The sequence below is a fragment of the Lepidochelys kempii genome, chromosome 7 (genome assembly GCF_965140285.1).
Source record: "Lepidochelys kempii isolate rLepKem1 chromosome 7, rLepKem1.hap1, whole genome shotgun sequence".
Classification (NCBI taxonomy): domain Eukaryota; kingdom Metazoa; phylum Chordata; order Testudines; family Cheloniidae; genus Lepidochelys; species Lepidochelys kempii.
The window spans coordinates 45,967,970-45,985,845 of record NC_136386.1 but is presented as its reverse complement, the minus strand read 5'-3'; the positions used below and the strand labels follow the sequence as shown (position 1 = coordinate 45,985,845).

The 17,876-nt window shown below is 47.7% G+C and overlaps 2 protein-coding genes across 2 annotated transcripts; both read right to left on the bottom strand.

Annotated features, from left to right (window-relative positions):
• Window positions 1-2,889: 2,889 nt before the first annotated feature.
• Window positions 2,890-6,004, bottom strand: RBM15B (RNA binding motif protein 15B). The gene has a single exon (XM_073352501.1). The coding sequence runs from the start codon at window positions 5,856-5,858 to the stop codon at window positions 3,153-3,155; it is 2,706 nt and encodes a 901-aa protein (XP_073208602.1). The 5' UTR covers window positions 5,859-6,004; the 3' UTR covers window positions 2,890-3,152.
• A 791-nt stretch (window positions 6,005-6,795) lies between these two features.
• On the bottom strand, window positions 6,796-16,790 carry MANF (mesencephalic astrocyte derived neurotrophic factor). Its single transcript, XM_073352502.2, has 4 exons — window positions 16,601-16,790; window positions 13,449-13,576; window positions 11,288-11,429; window positions 6,796-7,232 (listed from the first exon to the last, which is right to left on the bottom strand). The coding sequence occupies exons 1-4, from the start codon at window positions 16,686-16,688 to the stop codon at window positions 7,048-7,050; spliced, it is 543 nt and encodes a 180-aa protein (XP_073208603.1). The 5' UTR covers window positions 16,689-16,790; the 3' UTR covers window positions 6,796-7,047.
• Window positions 16,791-17,876: the final 1,086 nt, after the last annotated feature.

Sequence of the window (17,876 nt, the reverse complement as noted above, 5' to 3'; positions counted from 1 at the left end):
GTTTTTAAACTACAAGGGGAGATGGCCTTTACTCTGTCCACCCTCCGACAGTTGCTAATTCACTTTGTCTATCCTAGAGAAATTAACCATTTGGTCCACTTAAGACTGTTTCAAACAGGTTACATGCATGCTAAATACCCTCACAGTATGCCTACAGTGCCACTTCAGCTGGGGAGATTGCTGGTAACAGTACAAGTGGTACGTAATGCTGCTACTGTTGTCAACAGTGCATCAAGGGCTTTTTGAAATCTCCCACAGGGAGCAGTGCCGGGATATGTACCCTAGGGGCCATGGACATACTGAATGGTTTGTGCTCTACATCAGCTCTATCCTACCAACCCAATTCTCCAGTTGAGCAAGACAGCCTAGAAATCAGTCCAACCAGGTGCTCTTCCCAGGGTACTGTCCCCAAAAATGGCCCCTGAACTGCTGCTAAAACCAGTACAAAACCCAAGTGTAGACAAAGCAGAACCATTTTTACCACCATGATGGTGTTAGGCTTTTCAGCACGTTTACTAAAACAGCCAAAACAAAACAAAAAGTTCACTGCTGGACCTATGGCCACACTACACCTCCCAGTGCTAGTTTCAGAGTAGGTGGAAATTGTTCTGGTGTCTTTTCCCCAGTGCAGAGACGGGCTTACATTTTCCATTATCATTCCCCCCGCCGTATCAGGCAGGATTCACATTTACCAAGAACCATGCCTGTATGTATCTAAAAGATACCATGGGGCTGGTCTCCTACAGTCAATTAGGTGTTAAGGTCACATGACATTACCACCTGTCACACCTCCCTACTGTTGCCATTCTCTCACTGCATCTTCGCTGAGCCTATGAAGGAAGGGTTCTCATAGCTGGAAAAAAAGTCATAGACCTAACAGCAGCCATGTGTTATTACTTGCTTGTCGGTACATTCCTCATGCCTTTTCTGCACCTAGCATACATTTGATGCTAGACAGATAACAGGCACCTGTTTTTATAGTAACTTTATTTTTTAGTTTGGTAGATGTCTGACTACGCATGACAGCAGGGGTACAACCACATCCTGGGAATGATGGACTCCATTCATAAACACAGAGCCATACTGAACAGAAACGCATTCAGGAAGCAATGGCACAAGGCTAAAGCGCTAATAATCTGAAGTTCTAATTACTATTTACTTGAGCCTTGGCATTGCAGAGCTCAAGTAACATTTTTCTGGCTTTGGCCTCAGGGAATCATCTGTCTCTCGAACCGTCCAATGCAGATTATATAACAAGCAGTCATTGCCACTCAACCACAGAAGCAGTAGCAGCTAGAATTCACAGCAATAGAGTCAGTTCACAACTGCACTTTCCTCCACCTCAATGCACAGGATGTTTGTGACAGAAGCTAGAGTTGCTCTCTAACACTGACCATGTGGAATATTTAATAGCAGTTGGTTTCAAAAAACAAAAGTAACACTTCAAGGTGTTGATAGGAACCATCAACACAGTTAAAACACTGAAAGCCCTTGTCAATCCAGCCAGCCTTGAACTTTGGGGGCACGGTATTATTATTATTGAAGCCTCATTATTAAACTCACGCAGTAGCTCTATTTTAATATAACTGCAGTATTAAATAAAAGCAACAAATTGTTTACATTATTGAAACAAGCAACTGACCATGCACCAACAATGCTGTCCCTAGTCTGAAACTGCAGGATAAATGGGCTTTATTAGCGTGAATTAACCTCCCCCCTTACATAGCTTCTGCCACCAGTCGTACCAGCATATTAGCTGACAGCACGGTTTTAAAAGGGTCTTTGGCAACTTTCTGCTACTGAGTGTCTGGCTCACACCCACATGTGCAAAAGAGATTTTGGGTCCTCCAGCATTGTTGTTTTACAACAAAAAAAGTCTCTGGAAATTCAAAAGCAAACTTAGGGTTTTTTTTTATATCCTGGAAACGCTTCGCTACAACTGCTAAAGGCTACCAGCATTATAAAATAATGGTACTGTGTGGATTTTAAATCAAGTTTGGAATGGTTAACCCCCATCATTAAGATACTGAGAAATTAGAGAGGCAAATGTTCTAGCTTCTGTCAGACAATCACCTCACAGACTACCAGCAGGAACCGCCCTTTCTTCAGTTCCAGTTTTCATTCCTTGTTTATGCTCTTACTGCGGCACAACTTCCCAGGATCTTAGGAAAATTAACACCGTTAATTATGTTTTTAAACAGCCAAAAGGTATTTTTTCCTCCTTTAGAATCCCGCGACCAATTTAACTTTGGCAAAACCATGGCAGTTAAACTCTGCCCTATACAAAAGGGCACCTGCAGTGCAGTAAAAACTAAGCTTGTCCCCTTTATTTGTTTATGTATAACAGAGGCCCAAAAGGGTTCTCTCTCCAAAGAGGAAAGGGATGGGTTTTTTTCAATCCTGCTTGATTTTTTCCCCCACCCTTAAAAATTATCAGGAATGTCAAGCCTTGTCTACCTATATTTTTTTGAAGCTTCTTGGTCAGTGCTTGCGACTGAATGGATAAGGAAATTAACCTTTTACAAGCAGCTTTTTTCTCTTAAAAAGAAGATTTAAAACTATGAAGAAGATTCACTTCTATTGATCAAGATTCACTTCCTTGAAACTTATCTACCTGGGACACCTCTATCAAATATTGGAGAAGTAGCAAAGTGTCAAGACTCAAATTTATAATATACAAAGCAAACAGGCCAAGAACATGAATTGACATTTCAGTGTCTCTCATACATCATAAAGAAGTCTTCCCCCAATCTTCCAGGGCTCCTGGAAAGAGGGAGGGGAAATATAGGTCTGAAAAACTGGAAAGGGAGGAGGCACCATCTTTTAGCTCTTGGGCAGACAGGGAACCAGCCCCTCGTAGGGCCATAAAAACCAAGATACTGCACAAGATTAAAAATCCATCAGTGAACAAGGCTTTACTGACAACTTTCCATACAGTTAAAAAATAAAAATACAGAACACAGTGGACAGTGTCACATATTAAAAAATGAATAAAAGTGGATCTATTCAAATGGTATTAAAATTAATTCGAAACTAAAAATCTTACAATTTTGTTTAAGATATACTGGGCTTCCACCAAAATGATCGGCCTTAAAAACAACTGGGCTGTGACACACACAAAGAAAACATGGAATCTGAAGAGACAGTGTGGGCTAGGCAGTGTCTTTGACTATAACTATCACCATATGTTCTTCTTCTAACTTTCCCAATGTCCTTAGTGCTGACTGGAGGTACTGCTGAGAGAATTCACAGGGAGGGAAAGCGTAAAGCATGCCTGTGCTGTCTCTGCACTTCGCCCCTCCCACAGGTAGGCTGATCACCCCAGCAGCCTGCTTCTGTTTCAAGTAGGAGACCAGATTCCTGAGAAGCCTTCGCTGCAAGCCAGGCTCCACAACAGGAAAGGTCCCCTCAGCCCCTACCCCTGCTTGGGTGGCTTGGGTAGCCAGTAGCACAGCATAACCATTAGGACTGCCTTGTTTGATACGGCGAGTTACTTCATCCAGCTTGGGCTGGTCAAGCCGAAGTCTTTGAGCAATCTTGAGCTGTGTTAACTTCCCACCAGATGAATGGTCTTTTAGGAGCCCATTGATGACACCTAGGTCTCCCTCCAGGATGTGCATAGACGTGGGGAAGCAGCTATTTTTTAACACAAGAAGCCCGTTCCAAGCAAGTTGCAGTGTCTGAGCGAATTCTGATAAGTTCTTTACTTTTTTGGTCTCAGATTTTGGTTCCTCGTGAGTTTTTGATTCCGATTCACCAGTTCGATGATTGCGTTCGCTGTCCCTTTTTTTAGGCTGAGGAAGATCAGAAGTTTCACGATGGGGTTTCTCCTCAGACACATGTCGGTTGTTCTGAAGGGAGTTACTCTGGTCTCTCTCTGTTCCAGACTCTGTAGTGTTGTTCTCTTTGCGAACCCTGTCTGGGCTGCGATCTAAAGCTAGCCCACTGGCCTTTGTCCTGCCTCTGTCCTCGTAAGGTGAATGAGCAGTCCTTCCACGGTCACTGGAAAGGCTCCGGCGTTTCCGCCGTTCTTCCCAAGGCTTGGGCACGCTGCGGTCACTGTCACTACCCCAGCGTTCTCCGCTGCGACTACGCACGGATCGGCTGTAGCTCTCCAAGTTATTTCTGCGTTCAGCATTTTTGGCAGGGCTAGCCCAGTCTACCTCTGCAAAGCTCCTGTCTCGGTCTGAGTACAGGAGATGTGGAGGAGTCCTATCTCTCACCCTTAAGTCTTGCTCTAGGCTTCTGTGCCTGCTATATCCATCAGGTAACAGCTCATAGTGCACTGGGAGTGGTGCAGGCTGGTACTGCTGGGGGTATCTTGTCTCTTCAGCTTTGGCAAAATCCACTCTAAGTCTCCTCTCCGGTCCACCCAAGGGGAAGCCCCTCATCTGCGCACAGGCAGCCTGGGCAGCATCCAAGCTTTCATACTGAATATAAGCAAAGCTATCCCCCTTCACATAGTCAATAGTCCTGATGCTACCAAAGCGATCAAACTCCCTAGCAAGGGCAGCCAGGGATGTACTTGGTCCAAGGCCGCCTACCCAGAGTCGAGTAGTAGGGTTGGCTTTACCATAGCCAATTTTGATTGGGTTCCTGCCAACAACCCGGCCAGACATGGCAACCTTTGCCCGATGGGCCATGTCCAAGTTCTGGAACTTGAGGAACGCATAGGCCCCACCTTGGCCTCGAGCAGGGCGCTTGATCACTACCTCCTCAATGATGCCATACTTCTCAAAAGCACGTCTCAGCTCCACCTCTGAGACATTATGATCCAAGTTCCCAATGAACAGGTTCCGGGTGGCTCTCTGGTCATCCTCTGGCATCAGGTCTTCCTCAGCCACTATGGGGTAGCCATAGGGTCGGCCACGCTCATCATACAGCCCATAGTAATCCAGAGCCCTCTCCCGCTCCCGGGAGAGCCCAAGCGCAGCAGCCTCCAAGGCAAAGGCTGCAGCCGCGGCATGAGCATGCCGGGGCCTTGGCTCCCTCAATAAAGGGCTGGCAACAGGCGAGAGCGACCTCTGCTTATACTGGTAAGCGCTGTGGATGGGTGGCAGGTAGCTCAGAGGCTCTGGGGAGGGCACTGGTGGGGGTGTGCGGCTCCTGCGACCCCCACGCAGATACACAGGCTCCACCTTTAGGGGACGATCATACAGAAGAAGCTGCCGGGCCCGGGCGTGTCTGCGGGCATCGCGGGCGTCCCCTGGGTGCCGGAAGTTGACATAGGCGACACGGCCGAGCTCGGGCGTGTGGGAGAGCTTGACACTGATGTCGCCAGCGCCCCCACTCGCAAACCGCTGGAACTGGCGGAAGAGCCCATCCTCCAGCAGCTGGTCAGGCAGCGCTGCACTCAGCCCACTCACCAGCAACGTCTTGTACTCGCAGGAGCCGGGTGGCTCCACCACGAGCCCTGGCGAGCCCCCCAGCGGGGCCAGCAGCAGGGAGGGTGCTGCCCCTGGCGGGGGGGCAGCCAGCAGCAGTGACGGGGCTACCACGGCCCCCGGGAGGGCCTTGGCCTTGGGGGCCCCTAGCGCCCGCGACGACGACGAGGAAGAGGTGGAGGGAGGGGCGGCCTGGCTGCTGCGGGCGCTGGAGGCCGACCCACCTCCCGCCGTGCGGTGGTTGGAGTCGCTGCCCCCGGCCCGCTCGTCACCGCGGTGGCTCCGGGAGCTAGAGGCGCCGCTGCCACCGCTGGGCGGGAGCTTGTCCCGGCTACTGCGGGAGGTGCCCGAGCTCCGGTGCGGGGCCCGCCGGCTGCTGCTTTCCCGTTCTCGCTCCCGGGGCCGCTTGGCGGCGGCGGCTCGGCCTCCCCCCGCCCCGCCCGGGCTGGGGTCCCGCTCGCTGCCCCGCTTCATGGCTCCGGGGCCCGCGACTCAGGAGGCGCCTCCGGCGGCCGCCGCCATCTTGGACAAAAGGGAACGAAGGCGGCTCCGGAGTGCGGCCGCCGCGCCGCGCGGGCCATACGTCATCATTCTGCGCCTCGCCGCATAGTGGCGTCAGGAGTAATGGCGAGCTAGCGCCGAGGCACCCGCCGCCTGACAAGGGACAACCTCCCGCCACCCGCGCGGCCAGAGTCATGTGACGTACAAGGACCAATGGGGTAAGCGACAGTTACATCTTCGCCCCCTGACAGGGGACCAACGGGGAGGGTGCCGGCTTCGAGTGACGGGAGGAACGGGCGGTGGCCCGGCCCCGCACAGCGCCCCTTGCCGCAGGAGCGCAGCGGGCCCTGCTACCCGACCTCGGCCAACAGCGCCAGCCTGCTTTGGGGCGGAGGCCAGGCCCGTTCCTGACGAAAGCGGCGTTGGCTCCGGCAAGCAGCCCCGGGGGGCGCGACGGCCTCGGCCCAGCGCCTGAAGGGAGGCGCTTCGCCCCAGGCCCCCGCGGCCCCGGCCCGGCCCCCCTGCTGCGCTGGGCAAGGAACACACACCCCTCCCCTTTCCCCTATTAAACACCCTGCAGCAGGCAGGGCTGGGGTAAAGCTGCATTTACACAAGCAGGCTGCAGGCCCAGGTCTAACCCCGCCCCCCGCTTGAGACAGCGCTAGAGGCGCAGTCCCTACCCTGCCTGGAGTCTGTGACTCCCAGTGTCACAGCAAATCTCTACCACACCTTGAGGCCAGCCTGACTGCACCTACACCACAGCTTGGAGGTGTGTATGCCCACAGGGCTAGACAAGCTCAATTTTATGCACTAAAACATCACTACTGCTAGTTTCAGCAGACTAGCTTCAGCTGAACCTGCTCGTGACTTCTACTGAACTACTTTCAACTCAGATTTAGTAGAAAAAGAGTAGATTTCTTTTTACTTTAATAAAAAAATCCCATACAGATTGTGATGTCCTAAACTAAAGCAGAACCAAGAGAAATACAAACTAGGGACATGACACAACAAGGATGTTGAATGAGCATTTCACACCTGCTCCAACTGTCAGAGCCTTAGGAGCCCACTTAAATAAGTTACAGAAAAGGCTTTATAAGAAACAAAATAAAGAGACTAATGTAGTTTGAATGAGGTGCTAGGATGATGGAGGCCACTACATTGGTCAGAGATCCGTCCGTGAACTGGCTGCCTTTGGTGCATATTTAGGCATCAGTTCATTGATTTTGCGAATATAGTCTGATTTTTCTGCACAGCCCTTGCATGTTTCATCCCAGTCATCTAGGATCTTCTTCAGTTCTTTCACTCTCAGTTTCTTCAGGTCCACAGTGCTCAGGTCAATCTGCTTGTCTAAGGAGAGAGAGAGGGAGGAATATCAGTTATTCAAAATAAGCAACAACAAATTGATAAGAAAGATGTTAATTTTGACAGCTTTTAAGGGCTTGGCTACACTTGCGAGTTACAGCGAAATAAAGGAGCCCCAGGCGCACTAGCTCACTAGCCCATCGACACTGGCAAGACATGTAGGGCGCTCTGACTCTGCGGCTACAGCGCAGCTGGTACTCCATCTTGGTGAGTGGAATAACGTTTGCTGTGCCCCTGCTGGAGCGCCATGGCACCAGTGAACAAGGTGTTGGTTTATTGTGCTCTGATCAGCCTCCAGAAATGTCCCATAATCCCCTTAAGTCAAGTGGCCGCTCTTGTCATTGTTGTGATATTGGCTGCAGGAATGTGGAAATGCCCTTTCAAAGCTCCGTGTAGAGAAGCCCGTGAAAAAAAGCAAACATTTACTGTTTGTTTTGAGTGAGAGAGAGAGAGTCGGGGGTGGGGAGGGGTGTCTGAACTTACAAGACAGTATGCTGACACCACCCCAAAAACTCACTCTCTCTGCCCCATGTACACACAACACACTCCCTGTCACACTCCACCCCCCCATTTGAAAAGCACGTTGCAGTCACTTGCATGCTGGGATAGCTGTCCATAATGCACTGCTCCCAATGCCTCTGCAAGTGCCGCAAATGTGGCCACGCCAATGCGCTGTCAGCTGTTCGTGTGGACAGACTGCAGCGCTTTCCCTACTGCGCTCTACGAAGGCGGGTTTAACTCACAGCACTCTACATCTGGAAGTGTAGCCATGCCCTTAAAGACACGTGATTGGCTTGTTACCTTCACTGATTGAGTTGCTTCTGTTTAATGTCTTTCACTGGAGAAGGCCTACTCTTGTAGAGATTAAAGAGAATCCCTGCCTCAAAGTGTTTTATAATTTACATGAAAATGAAATATAAAGACAGACAAAGGAGGGGGAGGGGAAAATGGAAATGAGGTTTAAACACAAGTACAAAGGATATTTTGTAATGAGGCAGGGTAAGAAGGAGAATTGCAATGGAAGACAAACAAGGCTGAATTTTATGCACAAGGACACATGGAATCAGTGATGAGACTGGCAGTGTCAGACTGATGCAGTCAGAGCAACAGAAAAGGAAAGTTGTTTTTTTTTTATTTAAAGGCTCTAGAGGCAATTCTGATAACTATAGCCAGGAAGCCTAACTTCAGTTCCAGGCAAATTGTTTGAAACTATAGCAAAACACAAAATTATCAGACACCAAGATAAACATGGTATGTTGGAGAAGAGTCAACACTCCTTTTATCAAGGGAAATCATGCCTCACCAATCTATGAGAATTAGTTGAGAGGGTCAACAAGCATGTGGACAAGGGCAACCCAGTTGATATAGTGGCCTTTCAGAAAGCCTTTGACAAGGTCCCTCACCAAAGGCTCTTAAGCAGTCATAGGATACGAAGGAAGGGGCTTTCATGGATCAGTAACTAGTTAAAAGACAGGAAATTAAGGATAGGAATAAATAGTCAGTTTTCATAATGGAGAGATGTAAATAGTAGGGTCCCCCATGGATCTGTACTGTGAGGTGTCAAAATTTGCAGATGATACAAAATTACACAAAATAGTTAAGTCCAAACCTGACTGAAAAGAGCTACTAAACCAGGTGACTGCAGGTGACTGCATCAAAACAGCAGATGAAATTCAGTGTTGATAAATACAAAGTAATGCACATTGGAAAACAATCCTAACTATACATACCAAATGATGGGGTCTAAATTAGCTGTTACCAGAAAGAGATCTTGGAACCATTGTGAATAATTCCCCCAAAACATCCTCTAAATGCACAGTGGCAGTCAAAAAAATGTAACAACGTTAGGAATCATTAGAAAGGGATAGATACTAAGACAGAAATCATCATCATGCCACTATGTAAATCCATGGGTATGTCCATACCTTGAATAGTGCATGCAGTTCTGTTGCCTCATCTCTAAAAAGATGTATTAGAATTGGAAGAGGAGAGCAACAAAAATGATTATGGGTATGGAACAGCTTCCATATCAGGAGAGATTAAAAAGACTGGGACTGTTTTGCTTAGAAAAGAGATGAATGATAGAGGTTTATAAAATCATGAATGGTGTGAAGAAAGTGAACAAAAGTATTTACCTCTTTCACACAACACAAGAATTAGGGTTCACGCAGCAGGTTTAAAAACAAACGTAAGGAATTACTTGTCTACACAATGCAGTCTAAACCCATAGAACTCTTTACCATGGGATGTTGTGAATGCCAAAAGTGTAACTGGCTTTAAAAAAAGTTAATTAGGTAAGTTCATGGAGGAAAGGTCCATCAATGGCTATTAGACAAGAGGGTTGGGGATACAACCCCATGCTCCAGGGTGTCCCTAACCATCCAACTGCCAGAAGCAGGGACAGGATGACAGGAGATAGATCACTCAAAATTGCCCTGTGCTGTTCATTCCCTCTGAAATATCTGGCACTAGCCACTGTCAGACACAGGATACTGGGCTAGATGGACCATTGGTCTGACCCAGTACGGCCATTCTTATATTCAGCTGCTGAAGACTGGACCCAGTGAAGGGGAGAGAGTCTGGGACACCAGAAAGGTGGTGGTGGTTACAAGAGTTCAAATGAGACAGAAACAAGGCATGAATTAGGGTTTTGGCAGTGAGCACAGAAAGAAAAGGGCAGATTTTTATTTTGATCTATTAGAGAGAAACATAAGGTTTAGTGAAAGCCTGGATGTGAGGATTCAAGGGTAATCTCAAGAGCTGCAAACTCTGATGATAAGAGAGGACAGTGGAATTCTGCATCTCAAGAGGTGAAAGGAGAGGTTTTAGGAGGAAAGAGAAACATGACAAATGGATCTTCTTAGTAAACAGACAAATATCCATGAGAAGACAGAACAAAACAAAGATGTGGCTTGCACAGAAGAAGAGGTGGATCTGAGAATCATCAAAATAGAGGTGATGAGAGAGTGGATAGGAATACTCAGAGAACAAGCACAGAAAAATAGAGCCCAAGGACAGACACCTAGAAAGTAAAAAGAGATATTTCTGAAGGAGTGGCCACCAAGGTAGAGATCACTTAGGAGAGGACAATCATGGAGGGCTGCGAGACCGACCATTAATTAGGCTTGGCAAGGAAGACCTCATTAATGGACTGTCATGAGCAGTTTCAGTGGAGCAGAACTGGAAGCCAGACTTTTAGGGAACCAAGGAGGGACCATTTAAAAATGAAAGAGTCTCTTGTAAATGTCTTTGATAGGGTTTGGTAACAAGAAGCCCAATTGTATGAGAAGAGTTAGGCATCCAAGAAAGAGATTCTCAGAAGCCAGCAACCTGAGCAGGAAGCTGCCTAAGATGGCCAAGAGCAAAATGAAGAGTGTGCTCTAAGCACCTCCTGGATTGGGCTCTGTAGGCAAGAGGTGGGGGCTACCTTGTTTGAAAATTCTGGCAGGGTTTAGGCATGACCTAAGGCTCCATGTAACTTGATAGCTGTAGGGCAGTATCAGGACTTGCGCAGGGTTAGGCAGCAGCTGAGCATTGGTTTCATGAATGTCAGTGATGCTTAAATGTTGGACCTAGGCACCTATACAGGTAGTTAGGCACCCTTTAAGAGTCTAGCTGCAAGGGTTTGGGCTAATCCTGGGCATAAGCAATGCTGTACACTATACAAACCCATGTCTGTGCAGGAACCCTCAGAGTTGGATCAGTGCCAGACAGCAACTTTCACCTTATCACCCTATGAGGAGCCTCCAGGAACATTTAGTACACATACTTGTGCTACTGCCTGACCATTCAAACATCTCTGACAGGGGTCAGCTCAAGTTATCTGTCATAATACTTACTCTGCTGATCTTGCTGAAGAATTTAAGAGCAAGTAGCTTCACCTCATTAGCTTTCAAAAGAAAGCCACTTAAGCCTGTTTTAGATTAGAAGCAGATCCATACAAGGGATTGGGTGCAAGTACATTACCTATCAGAACAAAGATCCATACTGCAGAAAAATCCAATCATTTAACCCGATAGCTAACGTCTCCCCAAACTTACCATATTTTAGCTCACAGATCTGGCTGTCTTTCTTCTTCAGTTTCTCACAGACTTTTTCCACAGGGATGTGGTGACTCAGAGGTTTTGATACCTCATTAACCATTTTAGTGGCTGCATCGCTGGTGGCTCCAATGTAATAGCACTAGAGTGGTAAAAAGGAAAAGTATGAAGCGTCTAGTGATGCTGAGGGAAAAGAATCCTTTCAGAAGAATTCAGCTGATTTTCCTGGTTGCTTCCTCCCTCCTCTGTGCCAGAGACACTGAGCTTTCTGCCATACAAATCTCACAGTCTTGCCATGATTTTATCTCAGAATTTGTTTTATCCAGAGGAGAGGACAATACTACTGGCAGAGTCTCTGAAACCATCTGCTTTGGTTTGGATTTCTAGAGCAAGCAAAGTGAAGGGGGAACAGGAACCACAGCCCCACTTTCACTCTACCTCCTGGAAGCACCTCAGCTCCAGGGGAAGATTTATTTTCACTCATAAGGAACAGAAAGAACATGCCACCAAGAAATGGCTTATTTGGACTTTTGTCGTATGTATTTTTGACAGACTAAGTTGCATAGTTTTGCAATTTCACATTCACTGGTACAGAATATTTCTCCATGAGTCCTATTAGAGCCATGAGAAAAGCTGATTTCTCATTATGTTGAGGCTGGTTGTCCTAGTTCCTCCGAGTGACATTTTATCTGAACTGGCCCGAAGGCAGAGTTTTCTCAGTTCAAGGACAACTTGTCTGAAGTACAGTATGTCCCTAAGTTTCTCTTCAAAGATAGGGGAAGTCCTTTCTACTCGGGTCACTTAATTGTGAAAGCATTTTGAACTGCTTTCAATTAGCACTTCCTTTTGGGTTAATTTCCTTTGCCCATTTTTCAGTTCAAGGGTTGATAAGCATTATTATTTAACCATAGTTTGTATGGCAAATCTAGATGCATCATGTAATGCTCAAGGGGTACAGTAGAAAGTAAAATTTTGTAAGAATCATAGAATATCAGGGTTGGAAGGGACCTCAGGAGGTCATCTAGTCCAACCCCCTGCTCAAAGCAGGGCCAATCCCCAATTTTTGACCCAAATGGCCACCTCAAGGATTGAACTCACAACCCTGGGTTTAGCAGGCCAGTGCTTAAACCACTGAGCTATCCCTCCCCGCATTGCCCTCCTAGTGAAAAAGTTTCACCACCCTCCTAAGGAAAAAGTTTTTCCTAATATCCAACCTAAACCTCCCCCACTGCAACTTGAGACCATTACTCCTCATTCTGTCATCTAGTACCACTGAGAACAGTCTAGATCCATTCTCTTTGGAACCCCCTTTCAGGTAGTTGAAAGCAGCTATCAAATCCCCCCCTCATTCTTCTCTTCTGCAGACTAAACAATCCCAGTGCCCTCAGCCTCTCCTCATAAGTCATGTGTTCCAGTTCCCTAATCATTTTTGTTGCCCTCTGCTGGACGTTTTCCAATTTTTCCACATCCTTCTTGTAGCATGGGGCCCAAAACTGGACAAAGTACTCCAGATGAGGCCTCACCAATGTCGAATAGAGGGGAACAATCACGTCCCTAGATCTGCTGGCAATTCCCCTACTTATACATCTCAAAATGCTGTTAAGCCTTCTTGGCAACAAGGGCAGACTGTTGACTCATATCCAGCTTCTCGTCCACTGTAACCCCAACGTCCTGTTCTGCAGAACTGCTGCCTAGCCATTCGGTCCCTAGTCTGTAGCGGTGCATGGGATTCTTCCGTCCTAAGTGCAGGACTCTGCACTTGTCCTTGTTGAACATAATCAGATTTCTTTTGGCCCAATCTTCTAATTTGTCTAGGTCCCTCTGTATTCTATCCCTACCCTCCAGCGTATCTACCTCTCCTCCCTGTTTAGTGTCATCTGCAAACTTGCTGAGGGTGCAATCCACACCATCCTCCAGATCATTAATGAAAAACTCTCTCACTGCAGTTCAGTTACAGGCAGAAATGAGGTCAAGCAATAGGAAAACTGGTACTGATTTATTTTTATGGTGGAGAGGGACTGCACTCCTCCTCAAATCTTCCCTATATAGGCCTATGCTGTATACACAACCATTCAGTGAGAGACTCCCAGTTTCTATCTACCTCCCAGGTGTTTTATGAATTATTCTGCAAAAGAGATGGTGATGGATCATTGTTACTTACCAGTCGGTTCTCTTTGCCTTTTGCTTCTTTGCAGGATTTCAAGAGTTCTTTTTCAACACTAGCTGGTGTGAACTCAACATCCTTGTCATTTAGACTCTGGTAGAACCTTCCCAGGAATGTAACACAAACTAATGGGGAAAAAAGATGGAAAAATTTGTTACATTTGCACTAATCTGGAAGTAGCACTTGGGGAAAACTCCTGTACAAAAACAAGAGAATGAAGGGGTTTGTGAATGAGGTTAGGACGCTGCATTAGTGACCAAGAACCTATCCCCTTGAAGCTGCACACATGACAATTACATCATAGAATATCTTTTAGAGCATGAATGAGGACAGGTGACTCAAATATCATTCATATACTTATACACCTCACCCACCTTGTCTCGCTAATACTTAGAACAGAAACAGATCCACTGAGATCCCATCAATGGCACTCGTACTGTACTGGAAGAGCAGAACAGATTCAGCTGGGGCAGTGGTTCTCAACCTATTTACCATTGTGGACCACACCCAATACTGCCTCTATGGCGCTGCAGATGTCACATGGGATGCAGCTCTGTGCTGACTGGGCCACAGGTACCAATTGAGAACCACTGAGCCGAGGGAATACAGTGCAGATTTGCTAGCAGCAAACAATAGTGCTCCCTCTATAAGTGGTGGGTGGGAAGAGCCAACTTAATGGCCAGGCTTTCTTATCCTTCCCTCCCAAAACAATAACTCAATGTCAATCCAAGGACTTTAAATATGCAACGCTATTCTGAAAATAACAGACTTTAAATATGGCACTGTCGACTCCCTGTTAATGGTCTCTCAGTGACTACAGATCAAGTCCACTCAGTTTACAAAAGGAAAAAATGCTTTCTTTAAGAGTATCAGCTTTGGAAACTCAACCTTGACCTCAACATCACTAGTACGAAAAATTCTGTGGGCCAAATGAGACCCTCAGCAGCACTCTTGCAATCCTGTTACTTTCAATGATGAGACAAGCTGTCAAACGCTGACCCTATCTCTGGTGGAAAAAATGGCACAGGTTAGGCCTTCCATACATTTTACTGATATCAGGAGAAGGAATCAACCAATCTCTATGGCCTTCAGCAACTTTTCACTCAATTTTAAAGTCAAGGGAGGGCATAAGGAGTTGAAAAATACAGGATCACCTATTTGAGCCGCACACGACCAAGAAGAAGTTTGCACTTCAAATATGTAACACTGGCAGAAAGCATAACCTGAAGTAAATAGGTAGCTGAACTTTTTCTACATGCACAGCGTCTTTTTTGGCCATTTCACGTTACTTCTCCCACATAGTGCTGTCCGCTCTTCTTGTGCTGTGGTCTGGTATTTGGATTCCAGGTGCTGCAGGGAATGATAGTGTTGACTGACTTACTCTTGAACCCGAGTTCCAGCGTGGTGTTACAGGGCACTGGAGATGCCATCTTTCAGATGAGGTGAAAAAATTAATCCCTGATTAAAGAGACCATGGCATTTTTTGCAGCAGTAGTGGTGCAAAATTCCAGAACTGCAGGGAAATTCCAAATTGGATAACTACATCTTTAAAGTTCCCCTTAAAGTTTCATCTGCAGAATCTCTTCACTTAAGAACTGCTGCATAACTCTTCTGTGCTGTTAAGTAATTCAAACCTAAGAGGCTGATGCATTTCAGTGGTGCACCATGGAGGAGTGGGCCAATGGGAGCTCGACGTGTGAGGGAAGCACCAGGAGCACCCAATGGGGTGGCGGATGGGGTGTGTGTGTTGTTAAGGAACGGGGTGCAGTTTGTATTATTAGCTGAACACTGGCACCCTTTAGCATAAAAGGTACAATATATATTACCTGAACTAGAGTATAATGGTGACCAGTCCTATATGATTTCTATTGTGTTAGTCACCATGGTATCATTTATGCTATGTAAGGAGACAAAGTTTTTTAAAATTACGTTTCACTTATGGGGTCAGGCTTGCAATTTACAAATACACTTGAAAACAGTCAAGATTCACTTTCTCCTTTACTGACCTGCCAACATTCAGGTTCAGAATTCACTTCCTTACCTATGGAAGTTCTTCCATATCAGAAAACCTTTAATCAGAATATTCCTCATGCTCCCTACTTTGCTTTATTTGGAGATTATCAGCTATTACAGAGAAAACACCCTAAACCTAGGATAGAACAGAGAAGCAAAGAACTGAGTATTAAATGGATCTTTAATGAAGGTGAACTGTGAAATGAGAGACATTCAAAAAACCAAGGGGGTAGAGTACTAAATATCAGTCTTAGAGACAGATTTTTAAAGGTATTTAGACACTTGAAGACAGTCATCAAAATAGCTTCAAATATTTGGACCCTGGTCTCAGAATTGCTCTTCTCAACTGGGTGCATGTAAGAGAGAGTTGCAGTCCTGGCTGATATCACTATGAGGGCCTCCACAGATCTTTGCAAAATCAGGACTCCCTCTTCCTGATATAAACAAGCAAAAGTTTTGGTTAGGTGTTTTAAAACAGGCGGATGGAGACAACAGAAAGCTGCTATGAAGGACAAAGCTTAATTTTTGCTTTGTAGCTCAGTTATGTCTACAGGTGTGTCTGGTTAGTAATTAAAGATCTCAGAGAAGTTTCCCCTTTAGATGTGCTATCTCTTGCCATACCACCCCTGCATTATTCCTCCTCAGGGCATAGGACCATTCAAACATTTTCTTCAGCCCTTCTCCCCACTTTATAGCAAGCCAGTTACCTACCCCTACCTCACACACGATAACTTCACAGACAAGCCAGACCATGCGCCCCCAGTGACGGGGAACCGAGCTAGGCAGGAGACACTCCAGTTCCAACAGACAGTGACAAGAGGCAGCTTCCCATCGCCTTCCTGGGCTGCTCTTCACTAAGGCCTTTTCCCTCGGAGACTGCCCAGCACCTCAGGGAGCCCCCGGGCAGCTCCCCTCCCGCTCAGGCACACCTCTCCCCCTCCAGGTAGCCCCTCAAGAAACCCCTTCCAGCCCAGGAGACCCCAGGCAGCTCAAGGAGCCCTCCCCCACCAGGAGCCCCACTCCTCCCAGCCCCGCGCAGCGTCCGGCAGCCCCCAGCCCACCGAGCCTCCGGTGAAAAGCAGCCCCACGAGGCCAGGGACTCTCCCGAGCCAGCCGCGGCGCAGCCCCTCGCTCACCCTCGCAGTCTCCCTCCCGCAGGGCCCGGCTGCCGCCCGGGAGCAGGATCAGGGCCAGCGCCGCCCAGAGCCCGTTGGCCACCCACATCTTGCCACGGCGCTCCCGGCTTCCTCAGGCGCACACGCCGCTCTGCGAGACCCCGTCGCACCCGGTTCCTTGACAACATGCACCGCCCATCCCCCACCCCATTGGATGTTCCTGGCGCTTCCCTCACACTTCGAGCTCCCATTCGCCCACCCATCCATAGGCCTACACGCTCCCTTTCCCGATTGGTCGGTCGGCAGCCGAGACGGGAGAGTTGGCGGCCGCAGATTGGACGAGGGGCAAGGAACGGCTTCAGCCGCCGGTGTCCCGGAAACGGAACAACCGCCAGGAAACGCCATCTTTGTGCGGAGCATGATCGCATAATGGGATTCGTGCAGCCGCCATCTTTGTGCGGGGCAAGTCCCTCATGTGAAGAGCTGGAACTCACAAGGAGGTAGAGAGCAGGGGCTGGCGCTTTGCTCTGGGTCTCAGGCACGTCCCCGCTCCCAGGGATACTTCGTGCGAGGCCGGGACCCCCGCCGTTGGCAGGAATCGTCCTGAAGCCAAAAGGGGCTGAGGCTAATAGGGGCCTGGGTAGCACTCTGCGGCGGCGGAGGTGGGTGCTGGAGCCAAAGGGCCTTTGGCCACCCTGGGGCCCAGGCTGGCTGCCTGACCTGGCACCAAGCACCACAGCCCAGGCTGGCTGCGTGACAACTCGGCTAGTGCTGTGGACCAGGCTGGCTCCCAAGCCCCAGCTGCCCTGGATTCATGGGCTCACCCCCTGCCATGCTTCACATTCTTTTCAACAAGCAAAGCTTTCACGTGAGGTTGGCTCTTGCAGTGATTGGGGATAGAAGGGACCAAGGGGACCCCAAAGACTTGGTACACGGACTGGATCTCAGCGGGTCAACATGGCACCGTGGCCTACGATCATGATTTTTAGAAGAAAGCTGTTAAAGTCACAGAACCTGACTAGGGGAAGCAGCCAGGAAAAAGAAGAGAAGAGTTTGTGCCACTCTTCAGAAAGCCCAGGCACTAGATATGCACAAGGACAAAGAATAGAGAGCAAGGCTTCTAACCCCACGTGCTCAAAAATTGTCAGCGTTCAAAATCATAAGATTGAAATTTTTATCATAAAAATGAGATTCTTTTAAAAATAGTAATAACTGTTGTGTGTTTTTAGTTGCCATTTGTTTTTGAGACACTGGGATTCACACAGGTCACCCTTTCAGACTTTCCTTTGCCACCGTA